This window comes from Oryctolagus cuniculus, chromosome 7 (assembly GCF_964237555.1).
Source record: "Oryctolagus cuniculus chromosome 7, mOryCun1.1, whole genome shotgun sequence".
NCBI lineage: Eukaryota > Metazoa > Chordata > Mammalia > Lagomorpha > Leporidae > Oryctolagus > Oryctolagus cuniculus.
The window spans coordinates 140165866-140183773 of NC_091438.1; the positions used below are offsets into that span (position 1 = coordinate 140165866).

Sequence of the window (17908 nt, forward strand, 5' to 3'; positions counted from 1 at the left end):
ACCCAAGTGGGAGACCTGGAAGACACTCTGGGTTCCTGGCTTTAGATCGGCCCAGCTCTAGCCATTGTGGCCACTTGAGGAGTGAACTAGTAGATGGAAGGCCTCTTTCTCTGTCTCTCCCTCCCTCTGTCTGTAACTCTACATCTCAAATAAATAAATAAATCTTAAAAAAAAAAAAATTTCCCTTTTGGGGCCAGTGTTGTGGCACACCAGGTTAAACTCCCACCTCTGAAGCCGGCATCCCATATGAGCACTGGCTCGAGTCCTAGCTGCTCCACTTCTGATCCAGCTCCCTGCTAATGCGCCTGGAAAGGCAGAGGATGGCCCAATAGGAGACCAGAATTTCATTCTGGTCTCTTATCTTCAGCTTGACCCAGCCCTGGCCATTAAGGCTATTTGGGTAGTGAACTATCTGATGGAAGATCCCCCTCTCTCTCTTTGTAACTCTGCCTATCAAATAAATACAATATCTTTAAAATCAAGTGAAATGAATCTTGAGTAAAAAATTCTCCTCTTTTTTGCTTTCCCAAACCACTGCCAGTCCCTCCATACCTCCATAATCTTGATGTAAGCACTCATATATTTCTCCTCTGCTCTCTGCCCCAGGTTTCCTGTTCTCACTACCATGCCCTCACCTGCTCAGGACAGCAGTCAGAGTTATCAGCTTTGATTCCTCTCACTCCTCGTGCACTACATTCAAGTTCTCTAGAAACTGCAGTCTAATCCGTTCATTTCCATCCCCAATCACCACCCTTCTGGCAACAATCTACGACCTGGCTCTCAGCCTCAATCTTCACCATGGTATATCTCTTCTCAATTCTATAGGCAGAGTAATCCGTGTAAAATGCAAACTGAACCACCTCACGCCCCACTATAAATACCTCAGAGGCTGCATGACACACAATAGCAAGCTCCAAATCTTGAACCTGGCTTAGAAAACCAGAATAATCTGATTCCTGCTCACCTCTCTGACAACCCTCTAAATATTTTGTGCTGTAGCCCAAAGAACACCAAATTTAGCAAGTTTAGAAAACTTCCTGCTTAAAAAGCACACAAACAATACTAAAATTAAGAACTTCTGTGCATTAAAGATAGATTACAGCAAAAAGAAAAAACTAGAATAGAGGTTATTTATAGCAATATACTGACACTGGAAGAACTTACCACAAATTGGTAAGAAAAAGCCAAATGATGGGGCTGGTGCAGTGGCGTAGCAGGTAAAGCTGCCACCTGCAGTGCTGGCATCCCATATGGGCGCCGGTTCAAGTCCTGGCTGCTCCACTTCCCATCCAGCTCTCTGCTATGGCCTGGGAAAGCAGTAGAAGATGGCCAAGTCCTTGGGCCCCTGTACCCATGTGAGAGACCCAGAAGAAGCTCCTGGCTCCTGGCTTTGGATCAGCTCAGCTCTGGCCATTGTATTCATTTGGGGAGTGAACCAGCGGAATAAGACACTTTCTCTCTCTCTCTCTCTCTCTCTCTCTCTCTCTCTCTCTCTCTCTGTAACTCTGTCTTTCAAATAAATAAAATAAATCTTAAAAAAAAAAAAAGAAAAAGCCGAACGGGGCTGCAATTGTGGTGCAGCAAGTTAGGCTACCACCTGCTTAACTAGCCCCCATATCTGAGTGCTGGTTTGAGACAGCTGCTCCACTTCCAATCCAGCTCCCTACAAAAGCACCTGGGAAAGCAGCAGAAGATAGCCTAAGTACCCGGGGCCTTGCCCTCCAAGAGGGAAACCAGGATAGAGCTCCAGACTTGTGGCTTTGGCCAGGCCCAGTCCTAGCCATTATAGTCATTTGGAAAGTGAAACAGCAGACAGAAGATCTCTCTCTCTTTCCCTGTCACTCTCTTCTTCAAATAAATAAATAAGCCAAACAATCCAAGAGAAAAATGGGAAAAAGAAATGAAAAGACATTTCTTCACAGCAGAAGAAACTACATGGATAATAATTTCATTGGTCATTAGTGATGTGTAAATTAAGATCACTATTAGAGGGGCTGGTGCTGTGGCATAGTGGGTAAAAGCCACTGCCTACGGTACCAGCATCTCATATGGACACCAGTTCGAGTTCCAGCAGCTCCACTTCTGATCTACCTTTCTGCTATGGCCTGGGAAGGCAGTAGAAGATGGCCCAAGTCCTTGGGCCCCTGCACCTATGTGGGAGACCCAGAAGCTCCTGGCTCCTGGCTTTGGATCAGTGCAACTGCAGCCATTGCAGCCATTTGGAGAGAGAACCAGCGGATGGAAGACTTCTCTCTCTCTGCCTTTCAAATTAATTAATTAATTAATTAATTTAAAAAAAGAAAGTGTTAGACATGATACTACTTGGATATTTCTACTATGTTAAAAAAATTACTATTAGATAGGGTTTTATACCTAGTTGATCTGCAAAATTTAAAATTCCAATTCCCAATGTAGAGAAGAAGTAACTCAAGATATTTCATACATTGTCAGTGAGAGTACATATTCTCTGAACCACACTGAAAAGCAACATGACATTTAATGTTCATGTACCCTACAATATAGCAATTCTACTCCTAAAGATAGAGCCAAAGACATTCCTACACATGGCTGGGCACTGTGGCGCAGCAGGTTAAGCTGTGACTTGAGACACCTGCATCTTTTATCAGAGTGCTTGGTTCAAGTCCCAGCCACTCCACTTCCTTTCTAGTTCCCTGCTAACACACCTGAGAAGCAGCAGATGAGGGCTCAAGCACTTGAGTCTCTACCAACCACGCAGGAGACCCAAACAGAGTTCCTGGCTTCTTTAGGGAGTGAAGCAGCAGACAGAAGATACATCTTTCAGCATCTTTGTGTCACTCTTTCAAACACATACATATATGTATGTATATACATAAAGATTTTATATATATATATAACTACATACATATATAAAGATGCTTGTTTCCCACATCAGAATGCCTGGCTTTTATTCCTGGCTCTGACTCCGGACTCCACCTTCCTGCTAAGACAGACCCTAGGAGGCAGCTATAATGCTTCAAGTAATTGCACTCGTACCATGTAAGCTGAAGACCTGGATTGCATTCCGGGCTCCCAGCTTCAGCCCTAGCCATTGTAGGCATTGGGGAGTGAGTGAAACAGTGGATTGAGTTCTTTCCCTGTCTGCTTCTCAAATAAGCAAATTATTAAGTTAATTTTTAAAAGCCTTGATTAGGAATTTTTGTAAGTAAATATAAATCAGTGGTAATAAAACATTTCACACACCCACACACCTACCTAATTAGGCAAAAAACTTAAATTTGACAAAATCATGTGTTGGTAAGGACTAAAAGCAACGACAATTCTATATCGATGGCAACTACGAATCATTTTTGCTTATGTGCTGACCCAACAATTTTACTCCTAGTGTATCCCTCTAGTGGAACTCCAGCATATGTCCAACAAGACACATGTTCAAGAATGTTCAGAGAGGGGCCGGCGCTGTGGTGCAGCGAGTTAAAGCCCTGGCCTGAAGCGCTGGCATCCCATATGGGCACTGGTTCTAGTCCTGGCTACTCCTCATCCAGTCCAGCTCTCTGCTACAGCCTGGGAAAGCAGCAGAAGATGGTCCAAGTCCTTGGGCCCCTGCACACACGTGGGAGACCCAGAAGAAGCTGCTGGCTTTGGATCGGCGCAGCTCCGGCCTTTGCGGCCATCTGGGGAGTGAACCAGCGGAAGGAAGACCTCTCTCTCTCTGTCTTGATCTCTCTCTGTAACTCTTTCAAAACTCTTTTCAAAATAAGTCTTAAAAAAAAAAAAAAAAAAAGAAAGAAAAAAGAAAAGAAAGAAAGAATGTTCAGAGAGGCAGGTTGTTTGGCCTGGCAGTTAAGCCACTGGTTAGGACCCCGGTGCCCCACATTGTAGTACCTGGGTTCAACTCCTGGCTCTGGCTCCTCATTCTAGTTTCTTGCTAACGCAGACCCTGGGAGGCAGTTATGATGGATCAAGCAGTTGGAAGCCTAGATTGAGTTCCTGGCTCAGGGTTCCAGGCCTCTGGCTGCTGCAGTATTTGGGAAGTGAGCCAGCAGAGGCGAGTTTCTTTCTTAAGTCTTTCTTTCCTTCCTTCCTTCCCATCCTCCCTCTCTCTCTCTTTCTTTCTGCAGGTATTATTAGTGAGCCAGCAGAGGGGAGTTTCTCTCTTTTTTTTTCTTCTTTCCTTTGTTCCTCTTTCTTCCTCTGCCTCTCAAAAAAAAAAAAAAATTTTAAGTAAAGCTTTTTTAAAAACCTAAAAAAAATTAAGAATGTTCACAGTAGTGTTTATGACCAAAAAACAGAAATAAATCAAATGAGCACCACTAGTAGACAAATTGTAGTACATTATTTCAGTGAAGTACAGTAAAAATAAATACCACTACATACTTCAATATTTATAACTCTCAGCAACATGTTGAACAAAAAAGGCAATCACATAATAAATACTCTATGATTATAAGATTAAAAAATACAATGTTTAAAAATATATACTAGTAGGCCTGCGCCCCACAGCTCACTAGGCTAATCCTCCACCTGCGGCACCAGCGCCCTGGGTTCTAATCCCAGTTGAGACACCGGATTCTGTCCCAGTTGCTCCTCTTCCAGTCCAGCTCTCTGTTGTGGCCCGGGAGCGCAGTGGAGGATGGCCCAGGTGCTTGTGCCCTGTATTCGCATGGGAGACCAGGAAGCACCTGGCTCCTGGCTTTGGACTGACGCAGCGCGCCGGCCATAGAGGCCATTTGGGGGGTGAACCAACGGAAGGAAGACCTTTCTCTCTGTCTCTCTCTCTCTCACTGTCTAACTCTGCCTATCCAAAAAAAAAAAAAAAAAAAAAATTACATATATATACTAGTAAAACAACAGAAAAGGAAGGAAATAATCTCAAATTCAGGGCAGAGTTAATTCTAGTGAAGAAGAAAGGCTTAGAAAATGATACACCAGGATTTTTATGGTAATGGAAACATTCTTAAACTAATGATATTAATTGAATTGTGATTCTTTATCATACATACATATATATACACATACATATACAAACACACACTATAAAAATCCTTTCATAGCCACTCAATATTTAATAAAAACACTTTCTTAAAAAAAGAACAAAAGAACAGAAGGCGATGAATAAGAAGCCTGAGAATATACAAAATTAGCACCGCAGGCAAGGAAGAGAGAATTCTTGATTATGTAAACAGGAAGGTGTCTGGATGTAAAGTGAGGATATAGGTTCTGGGAGAGATTAATCCGATGTACGGAGACAGAAGCTGTGGAAGGACCAACGAGGGTGAAATGAGGGTGAAATTATGTGAAAAAGACCTCAGCGGGTCTCGTTCAGGTAGAGAGGTAATGTAACAACTTCCAACAGCAGTCTAAGGAACTTCTTTCAGGTATGACTCCCAGAAGACATCAGTTTTGGGACAGAGCCTAAATTAACAGCCACTTTCACTTTGTGAAGGGACGGATGGATCACAGACAGCTCAGAGAAGGGAAGGGCAGGAGGGAGGAAGCCAGAGAAGCTGGAGAAAAGGACCAAATGGACAGTCAGTGGAGAGGCAGAGGCAGAGGAGAAGGTCACATTAAGGACAACAGGTCTAAGGGCCAGTGCTGTGGCGTAGCAGGTAAAGCCACCGCCTGCAGTACCAGCATCTCATATGGATGCCAGTTCAAGTCCCGGCTGCTCCACTTCCATTCCGGCTCTCTGCTACGGCCTGGGAAATCAGCAGAGGATGACCCAAGTCCTTGGGCCCCTGCACCCATGTTGGAGATCCTGAAGAAGAAGCTCCTGGCTCCTGGCTTCAGATAGGCCCAGCTCTGGCCATTGTTGCAGCCATCTGGGGAGTGAACCAGCGGATGGAAGACCTCTTTCTCTGTCTCTGCCTCTTTGTAACTCTGACTTTCAAATAAATAAGTAAATCATAAAAAAAAAAGGGGGGGGGGAGAAAGACAACAGGTCTAGCATTAGGGAAGAGAGATGATACTAGGTTTTTCCTTTAAAAGTTTATGATAGGGGCTGGCACCATGGCACAGTGGGTAAAGCTGCTGTCTGTGGAGCCGTCATCCCATATGGGCGCCAGTTCAATCCACTTTTTTTTTTTTTTTTTTTTTGACAGGCAGTTAGACAGTGAGAGAGAGACAAAGAGAAAGGTCTTCCTTCTGTTGGTTACTCCCCAAATGGCCGTTATGGCCGGCGTGCTGCGCCGATCCAAAGCCAGGAGCCAGGTGCTTCTTCCTGGTCTCCCATGTGGGTGCAGGGCCCAAGCACTTGGGCCATCCTCCCCTGCACTCCTGGGCCACAGCAGAGAGCTGGACTGGAAGAGGAGCAACCGAGGACAGAACCCAGGGTACTGGTGCCGCAGGTGGAGGATTAGCCTAGTGAGCCGCAGCGCCGGCCTCAATCCACTTCTGATCCAGCTCCCAGCTAATGCGCTTGGGAAAGCAGGATGGGTAGCCCAAGTGTTTGGGCCCCTGCACCCATGTGGGAGACCAGGAAGAAGCTCTTGGCTCCTGGCTTCAGACTGGCTTAGCTACGCTGTTGCAGCCATTCGGAGGTAAACCAATGGATAGAAGATCTCTCTCTCTCTCTGTCTCTCCCTCTCTCTGTCCATAACTCTGCCTTTCTGTCTTTCAAATAAATGAATAAATCTTAAAAAAAAAAAAAAGTTTATAAGAACACCACAGGGAAATTCACCTCCCATAAGGAAGTTACTACTGGTTGCTTCCCAAAGAGCCATCCTGTTCCTTCTTCCTTGGTAACAAAATGTACCCAGCCCTAGGAATAGAATCATGATTAGCCTAGGCCAGCTCTGGTAATTCTATCCGTCTACACTGGTGAGTGGTCTCAGGAATGAGATGATGGGAGGTAAGGGGGAGTGTATTGGGAAGCTCCTGGGGAGTTTTTCTCCTTGATAGAAAGAGCTAGGCGGCTCCCCAGAGTTCCTGAAAACCTCTGCTGCCTTGTATGCTTTCTTCCCCACCTGTTCTTCACACCTGATAAAGCACTGTGGTCCCAAGGTCTGCTCGCCCTGTCTACCTTCCCCAGTTGGCTCCACCAGCTCCAGAGACACGACAAAGCCATCTGGGACAGAAGACTCATCTCCTTTCAGTCTCTGGAATGGTGAGAAGGATGCTGCTGTTGCTAGGTTACTCAAACTGTCAGTACAGCCTTTAACAGCAGGCACCACGCCATAAAGCAACATGGGCCCCCAGCCCCTCTTTATTTTCTCACTTGGACTCTAGCAACAGGCTCCTAAGTGGCCTACCTGCTTGTAAAATACATGCCTATCTATTCTTATATCTTTTATTTAAAACCTTTCACTTTTCCCCCACCACCTCCAGAACAGATTAAATTGGGAACCACCGAACCACATTTGGTCCGCACGTGTATTGATGTGTTTTATATACAAACATTTAAAACAAAAACCCTGTGCCAACATTTTAAACCGAGGAGGTTTTGCATACTAATTTGGATTTCCAGCTTCTTAAAATCTGGAAGACCAGGTAGAATCAAGTGGAGCTGAGACTGGTGGTTAGACAGAAGCCTACACTCTCTCGTAACCACAGACTTGGCAACTTGTCCAACACGATCCCCAGTCACTCCTTTTTTAGCCACTGGATTTCCGACCCTGGCCTACAAGAGTGGTTTAGCACAGCACATCCAACGCTGGCTGACCTCTCCAGCTCTACGCCCTGCCTCACGTCTGTGAATTCACATTGTATCCCTACACATAAAAACGGATTTTTCGGCCGGCGCCGCGGCTCACTAGGCTAATCCTCCGCCTAGCGGCGCCGGCACACCGGGTTCTAGTCCCGGTTGGGGCGCCGGATTCTGTCCCGGTTGCCCCTCTTCCAGGCCAGCCCTCTGCTGTGGCCCGGGAGTGCAGTGGAGGATGGCCCAGGTGCTTGGGCCCTGCACCCCATGGGAGACCAGGAAAAGCACCTGGCTCCTGGCTCCTGCCATCGGATCAGCACGGTGCGCCGGCCACATCGCGCTGGCCGCGGCGGCCATTGGAGGGTGAACCAACGGCAAAGGAAGACCTTTCTCTCTGTCTCTCTCTCTCACTGTCCACTCTGCCTGTCAAAAAAAACAAAACAAAAAAAAAAAAAAAAAAAACGGATTTTTCCTCAAATACCTCAGCCTTTTTGCATATATAATATGCATATGCATATACTGCATATATTCTTCCCCCTACCAGTCCCCTCCTGAACTCAAGGATAATTTTTTGTAAGATTTATTTATTTATTTCAAAGTCAGAGCTCTTCCATCTGCTGGTTCACCCCCCAGATGGCTGCAATGGCCAGGGCTGGGCCAGGCTGAAGCCAGGAGCCAGGAGCTTCATCTGGGTCTCCTACTTGATGGCAGGGACTCAAGCACTTGGGCCATGTTTAGCTGCTTTTCTCAGGACATTAGCAGGGAGCTGGGTCAGAAGTGGAGCAGGGGCCGGCACCGTGGCATAGCAGGTAAAGCTGCCGCCTGCAGTGCCAGCATCCATATGGGATGCTGGTTCAAGTCCCGGCTGCTCCATTTTCAATCCATCTGTCTGCTATGGCCTGGAAAGCAGTAGAAGATAGACCCAAGTGCTTGGGCCCTTGAAACCACATGGGAGACCCAGAAGAAGCTCCAGGCTTCTGGCTTCAGATTGGCCCAGCTCCAGCCATTGCAGCCATTTTGGGAGTGATCCAAAAGACAGAAGACCTCTCTCTGTCTCTCTCTGTCTCTGTCTCTCTCTGTCTCTGTAACTCTACCTTTCAAATAAATAAGTAAATCTTAAAAATAAATAAACAAACAAGTAGAGCAGCCAAGACATGAACCAGCACCCATATGGGATGCCAGCTTGGCAGGGAGTGGCTTTACCCACTACACAACACCAGCCCCTCCAGGCTAAATTCTATTCAATCTTTAAAATTTCTCATATATCACTTCCTAGAATCAATTCAAGCCCCCTTTCCTCCTTCCTTCCTCATTATCTCTGCATCTTGCACATTTTCTAAACTGTTGCTCTTACACACTGCAGTATGATTTATTTATATGGGGGTCTCCTGCAGCTGGGAATTGAATACAAGTGCTCCGAAGTGGAACACAAGCATCTTAACTGATAGGCCAATGCCCACATTTGCTTAATGAGTGCATGGTTTAGAAAATCAGATAGTAAATGGCATTTGGGGGACCAGAGCTGATGAGGTAACAGAGGGGAACACTCGCAGTAAGTAACTCACATAGATTTCCATTTTCCGGTAGAGACCATAGTTGAGCAGCAAGTTGTGAGTCATGCGGATCCGGTGAGGCTTCATTGGATGGCCTTGTCCATAGTAGTAATTCCCAACATCACCTGAAGAACAGGGAGAGTTCTGATGACCGTTAGACACATACTCCCAGGAGAACCCAGGAATTTTTACAGCAATCTGTCTTTCTGGGTTATTTCTTGAGCCCAAGATTATCTCTCTACCTAAAAGAAATGTAACTCTAAAAGAAAAACACAACAAACTGGGGTCTCTGATGAGGTCAGCACTTAAAGATCAGGCTAGCCCATTTTCTTCTAGAGCCCACAGGCTCAAGATAGCATGAAGGGTTCATTCCTAGCTACTGGAGAATAGCAGCCAGTCAGGTGATTCACCTCAATATACCTCCAAGGAATTCCCTCCCACAACAGAAAAACAACCATTACTACTCAGAATTATTATAAGCCACAAGTCACCTCTGATATATTGTGACACCTTAAATGTCAGAGCAGATTCATTTTATTTTCTTACTGGATCCTCACAACAATAGTAGAAAATATATAGGACAGGGAGTATTATTCTTATTTTATAAGTAAGAAAACTAAGCCTTTATCATTGCTTGCTCTATGCAGAGGTGGGGAATTTTTCTCCGCCAAGGGCCATGTGGATGGATATTTATATCATTCATGGGCCATACAAAATTATCAACTTAAAAATTACCCCACTGTAGACTTACTGAGCTTCAAGTCCCACTGCAGTTGAGGCCCATGGGGCTGATGTTCTCCACCCTGAATAGCAACTGCCCTTTTTTTTAAAGTTTATATATATATATATATATATATATATATATGATTGATTTATTTAAAAAGCAGAGTTACAGAGGGATTTTCCATCACTGGTTTCCTCCCTAGATGGCCACAATGGCCAGGGCTGTGTCAGGCCAAAGCCTGGAACTTGGAACTACATCCTTGTTTCCCACATGGGTGCAGAGGCATAAGCACTGGGCCATCTTCTCCTGCCTCCTAGGTGCATTAGCAGGGAGCTGGATGGGAAGTGGAGCAGCTCTTACAGAACGTCAGCATTGCACTCGGTGGCTGAAGCCACTGCTCCACAGAACACTGGCCCCTGGCAACAACATTCCAACTGGTCCTCCTGCCTTCCATTCAAACAATCTGCTACACTATCACCAGTTATGTTCCTAACACACACTGAGAACATCATGCCTCTGCCCCAAAATCTTTAATGGCTCCCTATTCCATATAGGATAAAGAGTAGAAACAATGGGGCCGGTGCTGTGGCGCAGCAGGTAAGGCTGCCACCTGCAGTACTGGTATCCCATATGGGCACTGGTTCAAGACCCGGCTGTTCCACTTCTGATCCAGCTCTCTGACACAGCCTGGGAAAGCAGCGGAAGATGGCCCAAGTCCTTGGACCCACACGGGAGACCCAGAAGAAGGTCCTGGCTCCTGGCTTTGGATCAGCGCAGCTCCAGCCATTGCAGCCAATTGGGGAGTGAACCAACAAATGGAAGATCTTTCTCTCTCTCTCTCTCTCTGCCTCTCCTTCTCTCTGTGTAACTCTGACTTTCAAATAAATAAATAAATCTTTCACAAAAAGAGTAAAAAAAAAAAAAAACTTCAGTAAGACTGAACTTCATTAAGACTTTCTTAATCTCCCTTTCTAACTTGATCTCCTGCTACCTACAACCACCTTCTCCAACAAAACACACTCATTCATACTCACTGACTTTAGACCAGCGCAGACAAACTATCGCCCTTGGGTAAAATACACTGGCTGCCTGATTTTGTAAATGATATTTTACTGTAGCACAACCACACCCTTGGTTTATATATTGTCTATGATGTTTTCACACCCCAATGGCGGAGCTGGATAAATAAGTAGTTGCCACAGAGATCCACCAATCAGGCAACATGAAGCCCAAACTTTACCATCTTGTCCTTTACAGAAAACGTTTGTCAAGCTACGCTCTAGGCACATCAGATCATTACCAGCATCCTGAAAAAGGCATTGACTTCATAGGGAAGTATGCTTTGTTCAGACTATTCCTTCAACCTGGAATGTGCTGCTTCCTCACACTACAAAGCCCGGCTCTGGCTCTAAATCCTTTCTCCATTAAAATAAATGGCCTTTTCCTCTAAATGCAATTTGTATATATCACTCCATTAATTTTGCATCTCAATTATTTTTGTATCTATCTACATCTACAGACTGGGAACCCCTTAAAGGCAAGAATAAGGAATATATACAGGGAATAAGCCCTGTATATCACAGAGGTTCAATAAAGATTCATGAATTGAATGTAGACTCAGAGAAGTGCCCAGCGAAGATGACACAGCTAATGAGTGTTCTGGGAGTCTACTTTCTTTTTTTTTTTTTTTAAGATTTATTTTATTTATTGAAAGAGTTACAGAGTGAGGTAGAGACAGAGAGATCTTCCATCCGCTGGTTCACTCCCCAGAGAGCCGCAACAGCTGGAGCTGCAGAGAGTTACAGAGGTAGAGAGAGAGAGAGAGAGAAAGAGAGAGAGAAAGTCCTCCATCTGCTGGTTCACTCCCCAAATGGCTGCAACAGTCAGGGCCAGGAGCCAGGAGCTTCTTCTGGGTCTCCCACTTGAGTGCAGGAGCCCAAGGACTTGAGCCATCTTCCACAGCTTTCCCAGGCCCTAGCAGAGAGCTGGATCGAAAGAGGAGCAGCCAGGACTAGAACCGGTGCCCATATGAGCTGCCAGAGCTTGAGGCCAGGGCTTTAACCTGCTGTGCCACAGTGCCGGCCCCTGGGAGTCAACTCTTTTGTCTCCAAATCTAGTATGCCAGAACCTACATTGGATTTCCTAATACCTACTTCAGTTTGTACTTGTTACAGGGTTCTGTGGGGCTACTCGGTAGACAGTTCCTTGAACAATGCTTCAAAGTTGAGTGAACTATACACCCAGAGATCTCTTCTTAGAAGGCCATCAGGATGAGGCAGTTTTCAGCATGCTATGTAAAGAAAGGCCTGGGCCTCGATCCCAGCAACTTCCTTACCCAGCAAATCCAGATCCGGCCAATGCTCACACCCGACACTCTGCCTAGACACTACCTTAAACTCTTAAAGAGCTTTCCCATCATTGTTCTCATAACAGGAACTGCTACTATTTCAGTTTTATAAGAAAGCAACTTGAGGCTCGAGCCTAGCGCTGTGGTGTAGCGGGTGAAGCCAATGCCTGAAGCGCCGGCATCCCATATGGGTGCCGGTTTGACTCCTGGCTGCTCCACTTCCCATCCAGCTCTCTGCTGTGGCCTGGGAAAGCAGTAGAAGATGGCCCAAGTACTTGGACCCTTGCACCCACATGGGAGACCCGGAAGAAGCTCCTGACTCCTGGCTTCGGATTGGCTTAGCTCCAACTATTGCAGCCACTTGGGGAGTCAATCAGCAGATGGAAAACCTTTCTCTATGTCTCTCCCTCTCTGTCAATAACTCTACCTCTCAAATAAATAAAATCTTTAAAAAAAAAATTTGAATGTCACTACAACACCCCTTCATGAACAACCCTCTCTCTCTGTCTCAGACAAGGTTCCCTTTAAGAAGCTTCAACCTTATCGCTCCTCTTCACCTATCCGTTCATTCCTGAACCTACTGCAGTCTAGCTTCTGCCCCAACTCCTGACAACACTTGCCCATTCACTCCCTACTTGGCTTCAGTAACTCAACACTTTCCGGTTTACTTCCCTCTCTGGCCACTCCCTCTGTATCTTTATTCATTTAATCAACAAATATTGATTAAGGGACGACTATGAGCTAGGCCCTGTTCTGGGGTCTAGGGTCTGGGGGTACAGAAGCACACTGCCTGCAAGACCAAACGGGCAGGCCGGCGCTGCGGCTCACTAGGCTAATCCTCCGCCTTGCGGTGCCGGCACACCGGGTTCTAGTCCCAGTCGGGGCGCCGGATTCTGTCCCGGTTGCCCCTCTTCCAGGCCAGCTCTCTGCTGTGGCCCGGGAAGGCAGTGGAGGATGGCCCAAGTGCTTGGGCCCTGCACCCCATGGGAGACCAGGATAAGTACCTGGCTCCTGCCATCGGATCTGCGCGGTGCGCCGGCCACGGCAGCCATTGGAGGGTGAACCAACGGCAAAAGGAAGACCTTTCTCTTTGTCTCTCTCTCTCACTGTCCACTCTGCCTGTCAAAAAAAAAAAAAAAAAAAAAAAAGGCCAAACGGGCAGCCCCATCCACAATGAAAGAGGCACTAGGCCTTTCCTCAGTCCGCTTCCTCACGCTTCCAGCCTGGGACTCCTTCTCTTCTCCCCCTACACAACTTCTCAAGTGATCAATCATCTTCTAACCTAGCTCAAAGTACCATCTATTTGCTGACAACTGATACCAAAAATCTCTATCCTCTCATTTCTGTCTTCTAAACTGCAGACCTGAATGGCCACCACCTCCTAGGTGCCTCTACCTGGATACCCCTACACATAGCATAGTCACTGAAGTTATGACCAGACGTGCCCTTCTCCTACTACCAAAGTCTGGCCCACAACCAAAACCGGGGTCACAGCCTTCTTCCTTACCCATCCACTCACTGATGTCCCAGAGTGACACAAGGCCACTTCATGGAGGGCTGGCCCTTTGGCATAATGGTAGAGATGCAGCTTGGGATGCCTACATTCCATACAAGTCCTTGAGTCCCTGCCACCATGTAGGAGACCTGGATTGAACTCCCAGCTCCTGGCTTCCGCCTGGCCCAGTCCTAGCTGTTTTGGACATTTGGGGAGTAAACCAATGGACGGGGGATCTTTCTGTCTCTGTCTGTCTCTCTGCTTTTCAAATAAAAATTCCTAAAGCTGGGGGCCGGCGCTGTGGCACAGTGGGTTAACGTCCTGGCCTGAAGTGCCGGCAGCCCAAATGGGCGCCGGTTCTAGTCCCGGCTGCTCCACTTCCAATCCAGCTCTCTGCTAGGGCCTGGGAAAGCAGTAGAAGATGGCCCAAGTCCTTAGGCCCCTGCACCCGCGTGGGAGACCCGGAAGAAGCTCATGCTCCTGGCTTCAGATTGGCACAGCTCCAGCCGTTGCGGCCAATTGGGGGGGTGAACCAGCAGATGGAAGATCTCCCTCTCTGCCTCTCCTTCTCTGTATGTGTAACTCTGACTTTTAAATAAGTAAATAAATCTTTAAAAAAATGCTTATAAAAATATTTAAAGCTCATGGGAAATGCATATCAAGAAAAAACTGCACGAATTTTTTAAAAAACGTGTACACCAAAATAAACTTATCTTTGAATTTCATTTTTCCACGGGCTTTTTGGCAACAGTGTTCATACTTCTCAAGTCTACAACTGATGATGGCGTGAACTTGCACTAACCTTCAATGATTCACAAGAGCCCTGAGAATAAAGTCCAGTTTCCTTGGGCGAGGACGCCCAGCCCTGGGTGACTCGGGCCCTATTACCTTCTCAAGCCTCATCACTGGTAACCTTTCCCTCGCCACTGGTAACCTTTCCCTCCCACCACACTAGGCCCCAAACCTAGGTAGGCCTCAGCCACGCTGTCAAACCACCTCCCGTGTTTCAGACGTACCGTCCTCCTCGGAGCTTCTAAACTTGCTGTTCTTTCCTTCCCTGCACCTGGCTCATATCTCCTGTTCTTCAGGTCCTGGCTGGGATGACACCACCTTCCCGATTCCTCTGCTTCTCCGCGCTCCCATCACACCCTGGGCCCTTCTTTATCCCCAGCACCCAGGCTGGAGACGCCCAGCCTGCCACCCACTAGTTCCCCCTCCAGCCTGCACCCTAAAAATAGGGCATGGGACCTGGCCAGCCCCACGGCCCCAGCATCTAAACACCACGTAGCACACAGCGAGCTGCCCAGTGGACTTCTGTCAAATGAAAGGTCTGTTTGAACAGGTTGCATCCCACCCCCACCCCCACCCCCACCCCGCCCCGTGCGATCCCAGGGGCCCCGTGTTGCAGCAGCAACCGCAGGCCCGGCTCCGGGACTGGGGGAGGGGAAGCAGGTGACCCATCCTGCAGGACTCGCATCGAGGAAGCCGAGGAAGGCGCGGGACCGTGAAAGAGCTTCGTATTCAGAACACCCGTCAGATCCGGCCTCCCCCGCCCCCACCTCGGACTCGGCCTCCCCGCTGGGCGTCCCACTCAAACTCTCCACTCGGGACTTCTTCAGGATCTCGCCCGCAACATCACGCGGGCTTCCCGCACACGACGCCCTCTCGGCCTCAGCCTCGACCTCCTTTCCTCTCAGCCTCCTCCCTCAGCCTCGACCTCCTCCTCTCAGCCTCCTCGCTCAGCCGTGCCCGCACGCCTCGGCCTCGCGCCCTCCCCTCTCAGATCTGCTCCGCTTCAGCCTCCCTCTCCCCGATCCGGCCCACCAGGCTCCGCCCCCGGCGCGCGGACGAGGCTCACCGTCGTAGTAGTAACAGACTTTCCTCCTGGTGCCCTGAGTCTGCGCCATCTTGCTCGGCTCCTGTCCCTCCCGTCGGTCGGTCCGTCAGCCCTCCCGCCCGCGGCTCCGCGCAGCGTCCGAGCCAGGGGGGAGGGGGCGGGCCTGCAGCGCGCCCCGCCCGTCCCCTCCCGAGCTCACCTATAGCCGCGCAGCCCGGGCACCACTCCAGCCAATCAGCTTGCGCGGGGACAGGCCCGGAACTCGGCAGGGGGCAAGGGCAGCCCTGAGAGGCCGCCTAGGGCCCCCTGGGCCTGTACCAAGGTCCGCGACAGAGGGGTGGGGGAGCTACCCCGGGACCGTACCATCAGTCCCGGGGGAGGAAAGGCGCTCTGCAAACTTCAGTCCCATTTCGTGGTTGAAAGCGCGCTTGGAGATCGCAGGCCAACTTTCCAATTTCACGGAGGAAAAACCGAGGCCCACAGGGGAAAAGTGACTTGCGCAGGGTCACTCAGCCCATGGGTGGGCTGGGGCGCGAATGTAGAGGTGGAAGAAAGAAACCGACAAGAAAGGGAAATAAAACGAATGCTTGTCCTGGGCCGAGTGCGGGCCATGGCTTTACCAGGGTGAGCTCCGTGACGCCTCACGGTGGCTCTGGGCTGGGGCTCTTAAATCTCCACTTTCCAGGGAAAGATAAAGAAGGTTGGGAACTGCTCAGATTCACACAATTCGTCATGAAATTCCATTTGCAACTGTACTTTTTTTTTTTTGGTTGCCTGCTGTGCACTGGAGGCCCTAACAGGGGCAGAAACCAGCCTTCCTGGCTCCAAAGCCCACCTCCCGACTGCAGGCCCCCAGGATGACAGAGGAGGAAAGGGGATTATCCTGTTTTAGGAGAGTAGAGTTTCCCAACCTTGAAACTGCTGAGATGTGGACCTGGAGAGCTAGAGGGGGCTGTGCTGTGTGTTGCAGGATGTTTAGCTGCGTCCCCGGCCTCTCTCCAGTCGATGCCAGGAGTGCACATGGGTGAGCATATAGCCCCTTGGTTGTGACCATCAAAATCGTCTCCAGACATTGCTGATGTCACCGGGATGAGGGGAACCCAGAGGCCGTATTAGAACATCCCACATCTGTCCTTGTGAACCACTGTGCTAGACTGGTCTTTATTAAAGCTTAAGGAGCTGGCCTATTAAAATAACTATGTAAACACTCCGTGAGTGCTTCCTACCTCCCAAACATCCTGCTCACTTAGCTACTTCTCAGAGGTCCCATAGTCAACAAGATACATTTTCATGCCTCCTTGTTAACTGGCAGACTTGTGTTCCTCACTTGGGAACTGGACTTGAGCCATTAATTATAAGGTAACAGGAGACCTAAGACGGAAGGTGCTGGGACAGAAACAGCCAGGGTCAGGGAACAAACCCTGTTCCCAGTTCTGCCCTGCAGCTTCCCAGACAGCCTTGGGTGGGTTTACTTACCCCTTCTGGGCCTTTATTTCCTTCTTTGTAAAATCAGGATGCCAAGAATACAAAGTCTAAGACCTTATGGTGGGGGCTGGGTCTGTGGCATAGCAGGTAAAGCCGCCACATGCGGTGTCGGCATCCTATGTGGGCGCCAGTTCAGGACCCAGCTGCTCCACTTCCCATCCAACTCTCTGCTGTGGCCTGGGAAAGCAGTGGAAGATGGCCCAAGTCCTTGGGCCCCTGCACCCGCATGGGAGGCCCAGAAGAAGCTCCTGGCTCCTGGCTTCGGATCAGTGCAGCTCTGGCCGGCCACTGTGGCCAATTGGGGAGTGAACCAGCTGATGGAAGACCTCTCTCTCTCTCTCTCTCTCTCTCTCTCTCTCTTTCTCTCTCTCTGCCTCTCCTCTCTCTGTGTAACTCTGACTTTCAAATAAATAATTGTTTCTTTACTTAGTATAGAGTTGATCTTCTGTATATAAAGATAATTAAAAATGAATCTTTTTTTTTTTTTTTTGGACAGGCAGAGTGGACAGTGAGAGAGAGAGAGAGACAGAGAGAGAAAGGTCTTCCTTTGCCGTTGGTTCACCCTCCGATGGCCGCCATGGCCGGCGCGCTGCAGCCGGCGCACCGCGCTGATCCAATGGCAGGAGCCAGGTACTTATCCTGGTCTCCCATGGGGTGCAGGGCCCAAGTACCTGGGCCATCCTCCACTGTACTCCCTGGCCACAGCAGACAGCTGGCCTGGAAGAGGGGAAACCGGGACAGAATCCAGCGCCCCGACCGGGACTAGAACCCGGTGTGCCAGTGCCGCAAGGCAGAGGATTAGCCTAGTGAGCCACAGCGCCGGCTCAAAAAAATGAATCTTAATGAAGA

At 48.5% G+C, this 17908-nt stretch overlaps 1 protein-coding gene across 1 annotated transcript in view; it reads right to left on the reverse strand.

The window, feature by feature from the left end:
* Positions 1-15863, reverse strand: part of HDAC1 (histone deacetylase 1) — a 34878-nt gene extending 19015 nt beyond the window's left edge. Inside the window, exons 1-2 of the mRNA XM_002720715.5 lie at positions 15596-15863; positions 9184-9296 (exon numbers count right to left, since the gene is read on the reverse strand). Of these exons, the coding sequence (XP_002720761.1) occupies positions 9184-9296; positions 15596-15644 (162 nt within the window). The 5' untranslated portion in view covers positions 15645-15863. The remainder of the gene's footprint in view (positions 1-9183; positions 9297-15595) is intronic.
* Positions 15864-17908: the final 2045 nt, after the last annotated feature.